Below are 14,885 nucleotides of genomic sequence, written 5' to 3'. Positions count from 1 at the left end.
ATCCAAAAATGCTTTTAACACTTGGAAAGGCACAGCCCGTGAATGGCTCTGCCAGCTCTCCTGTGCGTCCCAGGGCTGAGGGATCCCGGGAGGAAAGGGGTTTGTTAGCACAAATTCCTGATTGAACATGGCCAGGAACCCTCGGTCTGGGGTTTCTGCATCCTTCGTTCTGGCTGATGCCCCTGCCTGCTTCATCTTCCTGAGGACCTGATGCTGGTAAGGTCCCGGTCTTTGCCCTCACTGTTCCTACAAACTAGCTTTGTAGCACCTGAAATGAGACCGTATAAAGACAAAGCAAAACCCTTTGCGTCTCCTCCTCCTGAGCGATGGGGAGGTTTCTCCTTCACACTCAGAGCATCCCTGTCCTCCCAGGCTGCTCAGTTGGAGTCCTCTGTTCTCTGGGTCTCCAACCCTGCCAGAAGTGTCTGGCAAGTCTCTGCTAAAGTAGGACAATCCCATTGTCTCTGTTTTCCTCCTGGGAGCACCCAGGACTTGCCTGAGATCACAGAGAGGGAGAGAGCGGAGTTGGTATCTCTGGAAGTTCCTCCTGGGATCACAGGGCTGTCGTGTCTCCGAAGAACTTCCTCTGTCTTCTTCATCTTGCAGAGGTTGTTTCTTACCGGGGGGTGTTTTGGGATATCTCACACCTTCCTGGGATTAGTTTTGATAAGGGCTGATGATAACGATACAAGTGCTCTGCTGTCCATCATTTCTTCTCCAGACCTCTGAGCACAGGCAAAACCACCCCAAATAAATTTGTTTGTTTATTTAAGACCAATGAGTTTCCTCCTCACACGCAGCACGGTGATAATGCCTTTACCACGGGCTCTTTACTAGCACAGAAATAAATAAATGCCTCATGGAGAGTTTCCTCTCCTAACCCAACGCAGATCACAATGTTCTCATTGTGTCACGGCCTGATGTATTAGGAAATTGTTTGTGCTCACCCTCGCTCCCTCCCCAGCAGAGCCAGTGGTGTTTGGAGCCGTGATCTCCATGTCTGTGCCCTACTTTCAGTCTCCTGTGCCTCTCCTTATGTAAGGTTTACACACGTGTTCACACCGGCCTGGAAATTTGCTCTCATCTTTATATTTAATTCAAGGGAAAATATCTTGAATATTCCCTTTTACTCCTGGCCCATCAGAATTGGCGTCCCAGTGGGACTGGATGTGTAACGAGCTCCCTTTGATGCTCCCAGGAGTTGTCTGTCTGGAGGAGGAACAAGAGCTCAAAGCCTCAGCCACTTCACGAGGAGATGAGGGAGAGAAATTCCTTCTTTGTGAGCTGTGCTCTTGCTCACCGCAAGCTTCTGCCTCTACTGACCGAGCTAAATGCTGCTTTTTTGCCCTGCCTTCCATGAAAATACAACCCAGAGAGCTTTGCTCATCCCTCCACCTGCCCTGTCAGCAGGAAGTGTTTGCTCAGGTCCACACTCAGGGGCAGATGTGGGGGGTGCAGAGGAAGCCCCAGAGGGGGGTGGGTGCTTTTGGAAAAGTGCAAACGTGGAACACGTGGTTTGGGGTCACCAGTCAATGAATACAGAGCCCTTCACAGCCTTTACAGCAGAGGGAACTTGCAGGACGGAGCTGGCTGTTCCTGCTATCCTCCCTCATGGGAATTTCTGACATGGGGGAACCCAGCTCCTCTGAGGTGTCCATTTCCAGGTACCCAATTCTTTAGGAGTTCCTAATTAGGTAGGCAATTATTTTCCCATCCTGTTCTTGGCCAGAGGCTTCATTGTCAGCAGAAGGTGCCTGCTCACACCTTGCTCCCACTAAATCAGGATTTCTCCAAGAGATTCTCGTAGGTGTGGAGCATTGATTGGCCCACTTTACACAGCTCCAGATCAAGCCAATGATGTGATTTCAATGTGTCTGATGTGGTTGGGTTTGTGTGTGTCTGAGGTTTTATGATGTCTCTCTCTAAATGTTTGAAATTTCCAGAGGAGGAGAAATGTGGATACATAAACACATCCTTACACCCCATCCCAGGGAGAGCTCGAACCAAATAAATCCTCTTAGCTCCCCAGAATGTGGGGCCCATCCCTCTTTGATGTCCAGTGTGTGCTGATAATGCCATTCCCACAGGAGGGCTGCTGATCTGCGGACGGAGAGTTCCAGATTCGGGGAGTTCGGTGCCGAGCCAGATTCCGGCTCCGTTGTGACTCCTTTAAATTCCCACTGATGTCAGAGCAACGCCCTTGCCCCTGGCTGTGCCCTTGGGTGCTGAGTGCTGCTCGATGTGCCTTGAAGGACACCAATCGAAATCAACCCACCCTCGTGCCTGTCCTGCCAATCCCCATCCCAGGAGAGCTGAGATGTGCGGGAGGTGACTCAGAGCCACATCTCAGGCCACCAAAGCCAGCCAATGACTTTGCTGGGTCACACCTGACTTTGGGGAGATGCCTTTGCCTGAAATAGGAACAAAAAGCCCGGTTTCAGCAAAACTACCCCAGCTCTGAGCAGTGGCAATGCCTTTTCCATCCGCGGTGTGGATGTTTGGTGTTCGGAGGGAAGGAGCCGCACGGGGAAGAGCTGCAGGGAGCAGAGGGAGATGTTCCTGCCTGTAACTTGTCCCCAGGGAATGGCTCCTGTCCTCACCTCTGGCACACAAAGGGTTGTTTACAGCAGGGAATGATTCCCTCCAGCCTTTCCATGGCTGTAAATATCCGCCTGCCTCCCAAATTAATGGAGAAGACCCAGGTTACAGCACGTGCCCGGAGCTCAGGACTAATGGTGTGGGGAAGGAATTTACCAGGCTTGGCTCCAGCTGCTTTTCTTTCATGTCTGGTTTCTAAGGAACAGGGTCTGCTCTCCTTTCCAGTGGCATAAATGAAGGATGATGTGTTTCCATGAGTGACAGGGACTGTAATTTATATCATTGGGAACACAACTGCGAACCAGGGGTTTACATTCACGTGCCAGATTGGGTTATGTTTATAACTTCAAAATATGTGCAGCAAGTTAACATTTGTGGAGAGTTTGTGGGGGTTTTTTGAAGATGAACAGTACAAAACCAGTCTATTTTCTGCCATTTGGGCTAAATCCCGTAGTCAGAAGAATTGCCTGCCATTTCTAGGCAATTTTTTTTTCCAAATAAGAGCAAGGAGGTTTGACCTACTAAAACTGCTCGGTTAAACACAAATAATAACCATGGGTGCTCTGTTCTGCTCCAGAGACAGCTGCAGAACGCGGGTCTTTAAGGTATTTATAGACCTTAGAGTCTTTGAGGCTAAAAAGTGTTGGAGAAGCATAAAATGTCTTTGTAAATTGTGTGTGCTGCTACTTCACAGGCAGAATATTCCCCAAGAGTCTGTGCCACTCAGGCATCGGAGCCTTGTCTTCCTCCAGCAGATCTGATCCGTGTTTATTCTGGCGGAGGGAAGTCAAGGAGGATAATGAGAGGATTCTGCGTGTTTGTTTAGTGAGAGGAGGCAATAATGGCCTTCCTAACTCGCTGCAGGATTTACCGCTCATGAATTAAAAAACAAAGTAAACTGATTATGGAACAAATTGTGTATTCTATCACCTCTATTCGGTGTTTTCTGGGTGTTTCGCTCTTCCTGGGGAGGAAACGCAGAATGGGGCACCCAGGCTGAGCCTGACAAAGCAGGGACACGAGGGATCTTGGCCACAGCTCTGGCCCCAGCAGCAGGGCTGGTGCTGCCAACCCTTTCCCAGTTCATCAGGAAATTCCTCTGAAGGGAATCAGCACTGACTGGGGCACTGCTGAAGCTGATGATAAACCCCTAACAAAATAATTTGTCTGCAAACTGGCTTTACAGCCAGGGAGCAGCTGGGAGAGGTGGTGGAGGGACAAACCACGCTGCCAGGCTGTTCTCCTGCAGCAGCACCCATGTGAGAACCAAAACCCCCACACAAGGTCTGTGAGCAGGGCTGTGTGTGCAGGGATGTGGGAGTGCAGGGATTTGGGGTGCAGGGATGTGGGTTTGTAGGGATTTAGGGTGCAGGGATGTGGCTGTGCAGGGATTTAGGGTGCAGGGATGTGGGTTTGTAGGGATTTAAGGTGCAGGGACATGGGCATGTAGGGATTTGGGGTGCAGGGATGTGGGTTTGTAGGGATTTAGGGTGCAGGGATGTGGCTGTGCAGGGATTTAGGGTGCAGGGATGTGGGTTTGTAGGGATTTGGGGTGCAGGGATGTGGGTTTGTAGGGATTTAAGGTGCAGGGACATGGGCATGTAGGGATTTGGGGTGCAGGGATGTGGGAATGCAGGGATTTGGGGCGCAGGGATGTGGGTTTGTAGGGATTTGGGGGTGCAGGGATTTAGGGTGCAGGGATGTGGCTGTGCAGGGATGTAGGGTGCAGGGATGTGGGTTTGTAGGGTTTTAGGGTGCAAGGCTGTGGCTGTGCAGGGATTTGGGGTGCAGGGACATGGCTGTCCAGGGCCGTGGGTGCATATTACTGCGGCAGCAATTTAAAAAACAAATGGCAAAGAAAAAATCCCTGAAAGCTGAGCACTGAGGTTGGAAATGGCTCACAGGGGCTCCAGAGCACGTGCAGGGTCTGAGCCAACCCAAACCCTTGACCAGCCCTGGCAGCTCCGGTGGCTCCCCTCGCTCAGCTGAGAAATACAGCAGCGACTGCCCGCAGCAGTGTGGCTCCCCATGAGCATCCTGGGTTTTCCAGAGTCTGGCATCTTCCTACAGATCTCTCCATCCCAAAACGTGGATCCCTTATTAGTGTGATCACTGCAGCTGTCAGCCAGCACAGAGGGGCTGCCTTGCTTCTGCTCAGGCTGCGCCCGCCTTGCTTTCCTCACAATCCCAATGTGACATTTTCCTTCCACTGGAACCAAAGGAATGAAAAAAAAAAAAAATCTATTTTGTCCCACTTTGTCTCTAATGATGGCAGAACAGATTTTGCTACCAACGTTTTCAGCACCAGAGAGCAGATCTGGGAACAGGAGTCCTCTCCCGTGCCTGGAGAGGCAGGAGCCCTTCCTTAGCAGGCGCCTCACGGATGGCGCTGGCCAGGAAGGATAATGGTCCATAACATATTCATTATTTTCAGGACTGTGCACTGAAGTTCTCGCACTGGTGAGGCACGTGGAGATTTTTTGTTTTCAGTCATAGCAGGGTAAAGGACTCTGCAGCTCCAGGCTGCTTTTCCTTCCAAACCACGGGCGCTCCGTGGGGCTGGGCCCCTCTCTGGAGCAGAGCCACTTGTCTCCTGTCAGTGCTCGATGTGACTTTGAGGTGAAATTCAAAACCTTAAATGCAGGCAGGTGTTGAGTGGAAGGTGGCACAGGCGTGTGGTGTGTAAGGAGAGGAAGGAATGAGTGTGCAGAGTCATCTTGGAAGAGCTGGCAGGGGGTGGAAAATGCCATGAGTCCTCAGAGTGTGCTGGTGGTGAGCTGGGGTGGGATCCACAGCCCCAGGGTCAGTGGGAAGCTGGGAATGCCATTCCCTTCCAGCCTGCGAACCCACTCCACTGCAGGAAAGGCCTTCCCTTCCCTCCCCAGCACAGCTTGCTGGCTGATGGAGTTTGAAATCACTCTTGGCTGTTAATCCGTGAAAGTCCCTGTTAGAAATAAAATAAAATATATATAAGGAAAAGTGCCACTAAAAAGGTTTATGAGGCTGCAGTTTAAGTTAGTGGCTCCTCCAGACCAAGGGAGCGTCTGTTCCTCATTTACTGCTCGCTTGAGCCACTGGTGAAACAACTTCCCCTGGCCCTGGCTGGAGCTGGAGCGGGAGCCTGGGCTGGGGAGGGGGGGATGTTCCCCCTGGACACACTGTGCTAGCGGGATCCTGGGCAGGATGGCTGTCCTGGCATTGCCATCAGGATGATTTCCTTTCATCCCCAGGCTGGGGGGCAAAGGGCTCGGGGTGCCAGTCTGGGATTTGGCAGAGGGAACAGAGATGGAGATGTCAGGGTGTTCGTTCTAAACTCCTGCTTTAGCTCAGGATTAATCATTCCGTGTCAGGTGCTCACAGGTACTTAGGTACCTTGTTCCATTAGATCAAAGCAAATCAGAGCTGAGCAGAATGTAAATACTGCCGATGGTCAGAGCCTTTGTCTCAGCGTGGTGCAGTTCCTGGTGTAGAAATTGAAGAAAAATTGTATTTCCCAGTGTGCCGTGCAGAGATAATGTTTGGGATGCTGAGATCTCATGGGAGGGGTGTCACAAAGTTACCAGGTGCTGCTAAGTTGTTTTTTGTGGTCCATCTCAGGGTTTCATTTGGACATTCAGTTTGTGTTTGGGGGGAACTGGAGATCTGTTCTTCTGTGGAATGGTGTTTCACGGGATCACAGATGGCTTGGATGGGAAGGGATCTTGAAAATCATCTCATCCCACCCCCTGCTGTGGGCAGGGACACCTTCCACTATCCCAGATTGCTCCAAATCCCATCCAACCTGGCCTTGGACACTTCCAGGAATGATTTTTATGGTCCCTTCGCATACAAAGCACTCTGTGATGTGGAGATAGAAGGGGCAGTTCAGGTCGGATGCTTTGCCCACCCAGCTGGCAGAGGCACAAATCCCACCCAGGCTGAGGAGAACACTGCCAGCCACAGGAGCTGGTGGGCGGTTCAGGAAGGCAGGAGGTGTTGGAGCATGGAGAGGAGTGAGAGCAGACAGAGTAGAACTTAATGTCACCTCAGAAATGAATGGCACCTTGGCCTAATTTTACTGAGATAAAGCAGAGCAGAACAGTGCCTGGTGGTGAGAGGGAAGCACACCCTGGGCTGATCCATCTCACTCCACAGCACGAGGGGTCTGAGGGGTGAAATGGGATTAGGAGAAGCCCCCGTGGCTGGGAGCAGCCCGTCCCCTCCCAGAGCAGGGGGCTCGGCAGGGCTGGAGCAGCTGATAAGGGGCTGTGCTCCTCAGGAGGGTACAGCAGGAGATGCTGGCTCCGCAGATAAAACCCGGGGGAAGCTCAGAGCGGGGAGGACACCTTGGATTTGTCCCCAGAGAGGGTGTTCCTCCTTGTGCAGCTGCAGCGAGGACATCAGTGCCAGCCCCGGGGCACAGGGGGTTCTGTGTCCCTGCACTTCACCTGCAGCTGGACTGGGGAGTGGCAGGCCCTGGGCGCTGGGGATGTGCTGGGACATCGGCCCTGCCACCAGAGCAGGTGGCCCGAGACCAGGTCACAGCTGCAGCTCCACCACAGCCCACCCTTAACCCCGCACGTCTCTCATTGCCTCCTAGGACTGCCCCCAGCTGTTCCCCACGGAGGAGATCCTGATCCCGGTGGGAGAGGTGAAGCCCATCACGCTGAAGGCCAGGAACCTGCCCCAGCCCCAGTCGGGGCAGAGGGGCTACGAGTGTGTGCTCAGCATCCAGGGCATCATCCACAGGGTGCCCGCCCTGCGCTTCAACAGCTCCAGCGTGCAGTGCCAGAACAGCTCGGTGAGAGCGGGGGGGAACCTTTGGAAAGGGAGTGTCAGCTCCAAACAGCCGCGGGGAGGGTGGGAAATCTCTAATCCTGAATCCCAGGTGGGAGAATGCCCACGAGGGGTTCAGTCACGGGGAGGAGATCCCTTATCTGGAGTCCCCTGGCTGCCAGTGGGGGGTCAGCCGGGGGAAGGGGAGGAGGAGGAAGGAATGCAGAGGGTGTTAAGGCAGGCTAATTCCCACACCGCCAGATAAGGAGAATCACAGACCCCTTATCGGGGAGCTGTCGAGTTCCAGGTCACGGTGGCTGGATGAATAGAGCAGTGCTGGAGAGCAGGGAAGGAAGGAGGGGGAAAGGGAGACTGCCAGGGGAGGAGCAGAGCACGGCGGGGAGAGGGGAATCTCCGCAGCGATGCTGCCCGAGGAGCAGGGGAGGATAATCCCCCTCCACAGGACGGGGCTCAGCCTTGCCATGGACCCCAGGGCACCCCAGAGTCACCCTGGTGGGTACCTGGGGCTGCCAGAACGCAAATGGCAAACGCACAGCTGATCCACAGCCCACGTTTGGGTCTCCTGTGGCCCTTCGCAGCTGGGGGACGAGCAGGGACAAGCGTGGCCCTTCCTCTGCTCACCATGTGCTCGGGAAGGGCCCTGGGCAAACAGGGCACAGTCAGTTTGTTTTAGGCAGCAGAACAGGGTCCGCTTGAATATTCAGCGCAGATGGTCTTAAATTGTTAATGAAGTTCTGAATTTTTAAAAATTTTACTGGATATTTATACATTGCTGGCCGTCTTTGGGCCTCGCAGCTTGGTGGATAATAAATGTATTAATAGTATACGGTACTTTTCCTATCCAGAGTGATTTATAAGCATTAGAGAAGCACTTTCACTGCTGTTAGGCTGACAGGAAGTGGTAGGGGAAGGATGTAAGGGCCATTCTGGACTCACAGCTTCTTGTTCCACACCAGCTCAGTAAAACCCAGGCAGGGTGAACCAGTACAGTCAAATGTGAGTTAAAACTGCACAACTCCTGCCCAGGGACAGGCAGAGCAGTCTGCCTTGCTGAAATCACCCTTCCCTCATCCCAGAGAGGATGGCAATGCTCACTCACCTTTTTAAGTCGTCTTAGCAGCTCTTGGTTGACCTAAAGAGAGCAGCAGAGTGAGGCCTCGCCAGTGCTGGGTGTGATAATGGGAATTTCAGCGTTCACTGGGAGTTCAGCTGAAGCATCCAGCTTCACTCAGCCACGGCCCCCAGGATGTCCATAGGAAGGGGAATAATTCAAGCCAGCGCTATCCCAGAGCAGGCTGAAGCAGTGGCTGGGGCTCTGCACCAGCTATTTTTGCTCAGCTGTTCCTATTCCACCAGCAAAGATCCCAGTGGGATTTCCCAGCTCCCAGTCACACTGGGGTGCACGAACTGGGCAAGAAACAGCCTGAAGGCACCAGTCCCAGCCTGGTGAACTGGAGGGGCTGTGTTGCTAAACCAGAGACTGAGTGACGAAAGCAACCACTGCGAGTGGAATAATTAATCTGTTACCTCTCGCAAGGACTAGACCTGATTTAATTATCTCTTCCTGGTGAGGAGAAGGGACTCAAAGCAGAACCCTGGAGATGAAGTGTAAAAGTGTGGTATCTGAGGCACCAGCAGATGTTTTTAAGCAGAGAATAAGGATGGTTTCTTTCAAAAAAGCCTTCTTTGTCTGTGAGTATTGTCTCCCCAAGCATTTCGTTGTGGATCTTCCCCTGCAGTACCTCTATGATGGGATGGACATCAGCAACCTGGCAGTGGACTTTGCCGTGGTTTGGAACGGGAACTTCGTCATTGACAACCCAGAGAATCTGAAAGGTAAAATCTGCTTGAATTGGCTTCAGGTCATGGTGGTGAGGGGCTGGAGAGGGGCTGTTGGGGCAGAGGCATTGTGACCCCTGAGGATCCCCCTGAGGAGGAGAGCAGCTCCCTGCACTGCTGGTGCTGCTCTCTGAGCCCCACTGACACTGCCTTGGCTGTGCAGGAATCCACCTGTGCAGGGGCACCTGCGGCTTGGGGAGCCAAAGCCGAGCTCGTGCTGTGGCGGGCAAGTCCAGGAGCAGCTGCATCCCGGGGGAATCTCTCAATCCCAGCTGCATCCAGGGGAATCTCTCAATCCCAGCTGTATCCCAGGGGACTCTCTCAATCCCAGCTGCATCCCGGGGGAATCTCTCAGTCCCTGACCCTTCTCAATCCCAGCTGCATCCAGGGGAATCTCTCGGTCCCTGACCCTCCCTGCTCTCCCACCCTCTCCCCGCAGTGCACCTGTACAAGTGCGCGGCGCAGCGCGAGAGCTGCGGGCTGTGCCTCAAGGCCGACCCCAAGTTCGAGTGTGGCTGGTGCAGCGGCGAGGCCAAGTGCACCCTGCGGCCCCACTGCGGCTCCCCCGGCGCCCAGCCCTGGCTCGACTGGTCCAGCCACAACGTCAAGTGCTCCAACCCGCGCATCACCGAGGTGAGGCCGCGCTCCCCGCCCCCGCTCCTCCCGCGGCCGCTGGGCTGTCTCTGTGCTGGCCAAAATCCACCCGGCCCTGAGAAACAGGGATAAAACGCTCCAGTGCTGTCTGGGAAACCGCTGGCATGTGGCCAGGTGTGCAGCCACTGCCCCACGGGCAGCTGGCACTCGCCAGCCGTGCCACCCGCGCCGGGGTGACCGCCACGGACTGCTGCGGGAATGCTAATTTAACCAGGGAGCTAATTAGTCTGGAGTTGATGCTTCTGATGTTTCTGTTCAGCCCACTGAGGGATGCAAAATGTGTCCCAGGAGCATTTTCACCAGTGAAACTACACTCGCTCTGTTAACGCTGCTGTGAGGAGTGACACTCTATCAGGTGGGAATGAAGGAAGGTTTGGGTTTCTCGGTTAATTAAATCCCCCAAAAAAGCCTCCCTTGCCCTAGCTGTGCATCCACGCTGCAAAAGGTGTAACAGAGCTGGATCAGAGTTGTCTGTTACACCAACGCTCGTGGCAGGGCCGCTCAGCACCCAAAATCTGCCAGCTGAATCAGAACCCAAGCGAGTGTGGAAGTTTCCTCTTAAATTAAATTAGTTTCTACACTGGTTTAACTAAACCGGCTCAGATCCCAGGGGAGGGAAGCATCAACCTCCTTTTTATAGAGGAGAGGAGGAAGCACAGAGGCTGCTGCTGTGTCAGGGCTGGCTGGGGCTGCCTGGAGGATGATGTTGCTGAGGAAGGTCCATCCATCCTCAGGGATGTCACCAGACTTTTGGTATTTCTGCCTTAGACCTGTCCAGCAGTGCTGTACCTCTCTTGGGCAGGTTTTTCTCTTGTGCAGGCAGGGTGGAGCTGCTGAAGGGCAGGAGAGGTGCTGGGGCTGGTTGTGCAGAGATAGGAAACATTAAAAAGGCTTGGAAGCCTGTCCTTTCCTTGTTTGGTTGGTGTCTTTGTTTTCCCAGTCCCAGCTGTCCTACCAAGAGATTAAATGAACCTTAAAGGCTTCCCTGGCTATTCCCCTTGCCCTGCCAGTGGGCAGAACCCAAACTTCTCTTGCCCGAGTGCTGTTCTGCTGCACAAGGTTATGCTACGAGAAGCAAAAACAGCCTCTACTGAGATTTGCTTCCCCATAAAGCAGGCGGAAAGTTGTCAAGTTGAAGAAATCTTGGAATTATTTATCTGTCCCTCCTTGAGCTAAGCAGAGAAGGGAAAAATGCTGTGCTCCAGCCACCAAGTGACTTGCATGTGAGCAGTGCCAGGCTGGCTCTGGCAGCTGGCTGCAGGCAGGGCACTGCCACCAAGTGTTTTATCACTGTCCAACTTGAAAGCAATACTTTTGGGCTCTGTCCAAGGAGAAAAGAGCAGAGCTCTGCTGATACAGATTTCTTGACTCCAGGTCTGTGTCTCAGCCCTGAGAGGGAGATTGTGGAGGAGACCATGAGACCTTCACAGCTTTTGTTGCTGTTGGGTCCTTTCCCGACATCTGAGTTTTCTCAGGATTCTGGTACCACGTTGCAGTGCCCAGTGCTGCAGAGCTGTACAGCTGGGTGGCCACCCTGCCCTGCTGGGACTGACCTGCCCCTGGCAGGTCCAGAGCTGGCACTGGTGGCACATCCTCCATCCCTTGGCCACCAGCAGTGACAGGACTGGGGAGCAGGGTTTGCTCTCATGCTGAAGCTCACATTGCAGCCTGGATTACCCAGACTAAAAGAGCCTTTAATATGGGCTGTTTCCCACTCCTTTTGCTTCATCTGGCCAGGTTCACTCTTTGTGACAAGCCTGAGGTCAAGGGCCTGGCTCCCAGGCGCCAGTCCCTTCGGGGGATGCATAAATAAGAAGAGATTGTGTTTTAATGGTTCTAAAAGTAAATGAGCAGTGGGGTATTTGCAGTCCTTTCACTGAGTGAGAGGCCCAGCCCTCCCCAGCAATGTCCCCTCAGCAGCTCAAAACTTCCAGCCGGTCTGTGGCCTTAGCAATAAATAAATAAAAATCAGTTTTCTGGCGAACAAGCGGCGCTCTGATCTCCTATTCATTTATTTGCAGGCCTCATTAATATAACATCAGCGCAACAAACAGCTGAAGGGGGGGCAGTGTCAGGCTGAATAATGGAGTTGCTCTGCTGAGATAACAATTAGGTTCTGAATGTGCCATCAGCTGAGGCAGAGACAAGGAGGGATCATGCCGGGATGACAATGCTCATGTGCCGCTTCCCCGCTGGGCTCATCAGCTGGGATCCAGAGCTTAGAGCAGGAGGAGAAAAGCACAACGAGGATGAAGGTGGATGAGGTTTGGGGAGGGGGCAGGGGCTGTGCCATTGATTGGGTGCTCTCCCCGCACCCGAACAGATGCCCAGGGGTTGCTGTGCAGGGCTCGTGGCTCCCCTCCAGCTCTGCAGGGAAGGCCCCAGCAGCTCCCAGCCAGCCCCGGCCCCAGCTCTCCCTGGCTCCTCACTGGCTTCTTCTGCAGGCGAAATGTTGCTTCATGTCAGAAACTCTCAGCGATTCAAGCAGCAAGACGTGACACTGAGAACATTCACCCCTCATTGCTGGAGCAGTGTCTTCTGCAGGCTGGGGAGGGGAGGGGTTCTAGCACTGGGCTGGGGCTCCTGGACCCCTGGGATCCTTGGATCCCAACCACAGGGATCCCTTGGACTCCAGCCTCGGGGATCCCTTGGATTCCAGCCTTGGGAGTCCCTACCCTGGTTTCAAGTAAAAGGCAGCAATAAGAGAAGTGCTCTGGAGCATTTCTGTCCCCTCCCTCATCAAGGACGGGGTGTGAGGGTGACCGAGCTCCTGCCACCCACTCCCCCATCCCTGTACCCAACCCTTTTTTTGAATAACCCAGTGCTGCACACCTGATCAATCCTTCCCAGCATTATTACAGGGGCTGGATTGGGATTTCTCTCCTGCAGTGGGGAGAGGTGACCTGCTCAGAGTAATTCTGCCTCCCACAGCAGAGGTGCAGATTGCTAAACAGCAAATATCCAATTCCTGGTAATGGCCTTGCTTTTCCTCAGCTGCCCTTTGCAGGTCCCTTTCATCCTCCACAGAGCTCTAAGTGAAAAGCCAGTCTAGTGAAGTGATTTTCTTGAAATTGGGGAATATTTCTTGCTAATCCTGTCTGTCTCGGATCAGAAATTGGGGCTGGCAGCCCAGCAGCCTGGGCAGCTCCCAGCACAGCCCAGCTGGGATTAAGGCAGAGCATGGGCTGGCTGTGCTGGAGGTGCCTCATCCTCACCCCAAGGAGAAGCCCAGGGATGCTGCTCAGAGGGTCCCCAGCTCTGGGTGCACCGGGACCTTTAAGACTTATCTTCTTTCTGTGATTTTGACTGAATCTCTCCAGCTGTAATTAATTGAATGCATCTGTTCTAACCCTGGGGCTGCTTTATGGCACAGTTACTTCAAAACTGTTCAATTAGTGGCCACTAAAATCTAGGTCGAGTGGAGCTCCATATTGGGGATTTTCCAGGTCAGGACATTTTTTAAATACAGCATCAGCTCGGCTTTGTTCGGGGAGGCCGCTTGGCCCCGCTGGTTCTGCTCAGGTCAGGAAATGGCAAGCGGTGACTCTTTCCTGAGCAGTGATGAGACAACGAGCCCAGCAGAGTAAGTGCTCCAGTAAATGCATTTTAACATCATCCAGAGCTGCAAAGGACAGCTGTAACTGTCAAGTGCGTGAAGTGCCAAGTTCAGGTGATTCCCAACCAGTGATGTAAACACTACCAGGCCTCCAGGACTCGGTGTAACACAATCCAGCTTGATTTTGTAGTGGGTTTATGGGCACGTCGAGCTTCCCAGAGCTAAATGATACAAGACAGGCCATGGTGTGAGTTACAGGGAACAGGAGCACAACAGGCAGTGCGTGGTGAATAAATTAAAAACCTCCGTCAGGCAGTGGAGGGGAGAGGGAGGTGGGAATTAAAGGATGTGGAGGAAGGAGGGGGGGGCTTGGTGGCTCTGCTGGGTGCCTGGAGCTGGAATAACCTCAGCACGTGTGGCCAAAAATGGGACAGAATGCCCAGGGAAGTGGTGGAGTCACCCTGGAAGGTTCAAAAACCACATGGATGTGGCACCTGGTTTAGTGGGGATGGCAGGATTCCATCTTGAAGATCTCGGATGTCTTTCTGGAGATGCCTTTGGGGAAGTTGGAACCAACTGTGATGAGGACAGGGATGTCCCACGAGGGCTGCTGTGGGACAGGTCACTGTGACGTGCTGTCCTGGTGGGACTGGTGTTCGGCCACCTCCCTCACTCACTCCTAAGAAGGTGGAGAAAACCAAGCATCCATCTGGGAACAGCAAGGGAAAGGCTCTGAAGAGCTCAAGTTTTTTTGCCAAAGACGAGGGTGGAACAAAGAAGCGTAAACAAGATTTATCCATTAAATTAATTAAATAGCATTATTATGGATTGTGTTTATTTATTAATAACAGCTGCAGCACGGGGAAGATGAGAAACTCACCCAAGAGCAACAGCAGAGCGGTGGCAGATTCAGGATAACTGTCTGAGAGTCCTGGGCCCAAATTTTGTGACTATGCATTATTGAAATTTATACTCCTAATTGAAGAGGAGATTGTCCTTAATGCAGGTCCGGGGAAGCAGGGATGGTTATGGCTGAGGCGGGCTATAAACAGGCAGCTTGAAAGCACACACCTCACCCTTTAACATTTTTAAGTCATTCGAGGTGCCAAGTCACTAATAAAATGTGACATTAACATTCAGAGAACAGCCAAGGCAGAAAGTAAAGTTCTCCCAAGCACCAGGCTGCTTCTGGAAGGTGACTTACCCTCTTCTGGACAGAGAAGATAGGAGCTAGGTTTATCCTTCTGGAAAGATTTCGGGGGAATGCCATTGCCCACTCCTCTTGGCCAGCTCAGGGACCTCGGAGTCCTCTCTTGGAGCACGGCACAGATAGATTTCAGCATCCTTGGGCTTCTCCAGGACATCCAGAAGGGCCATGAGGGGGTGGCCATGGCTGGGTTTGGCAGCAGGAGCAGGAGGAGGCTGCAGCACTCAAAGCAGAAGTGTTTCCAAACCAGGGCGG

The 14,885-nt window shown here is 53.1% G+C and overlaps 1 protein-coding gene across 2 annotated transcripts in view; it reads left to right on the top strand.

Annotated features, from left to right (window-relative positions):
* Positions 1–14,885, top strand: part of PLXNA2 (plexin A2) — a 139,462-nt gene that overhangs the window by 93,986 nt on the left and 30,591 nt on the right. For both annotated transcript variants that reach the window (XM_048327622.1, XM_048327623.1), the window contains exons 10-12: positions 7,178–7,378; positions 9,114–9,210; positions 9,653–9,846. In XM_048327622.1, coding sequence (XP_048183579.1) covers positions 7,178–7,378; positions 9,114–9,210; positions 9,653–9,846 — 492 coding nt within the window. The remainder of the gene's footprint in view (positions 1–7,177; positions 7,379–9,113; positions 9,211–9,652; positions 9,847–14,885) is intronic.

This window comes from Corvus hawaiiensis, chromosome 24, assembly GCF_020740725.1.
Source record: "Corvus hawaiiensis isolate bCorHaw1 chromosome 24, bCorHaw1.pri.cur, whole genome shotgun sequence".
Taxonomy (NCBI): domain Eukaryota; kingdom Metazoa; phylum Chordata; class Aves; order Passeriformes; family Corvidae; genus Corvus; species Corvus hawaiiensis.
The sequence above is the reverse complement of the archived record's forward strand: the minus strand, read 5'-3'. Positions and strand labels throughout refer to the sequence as shown.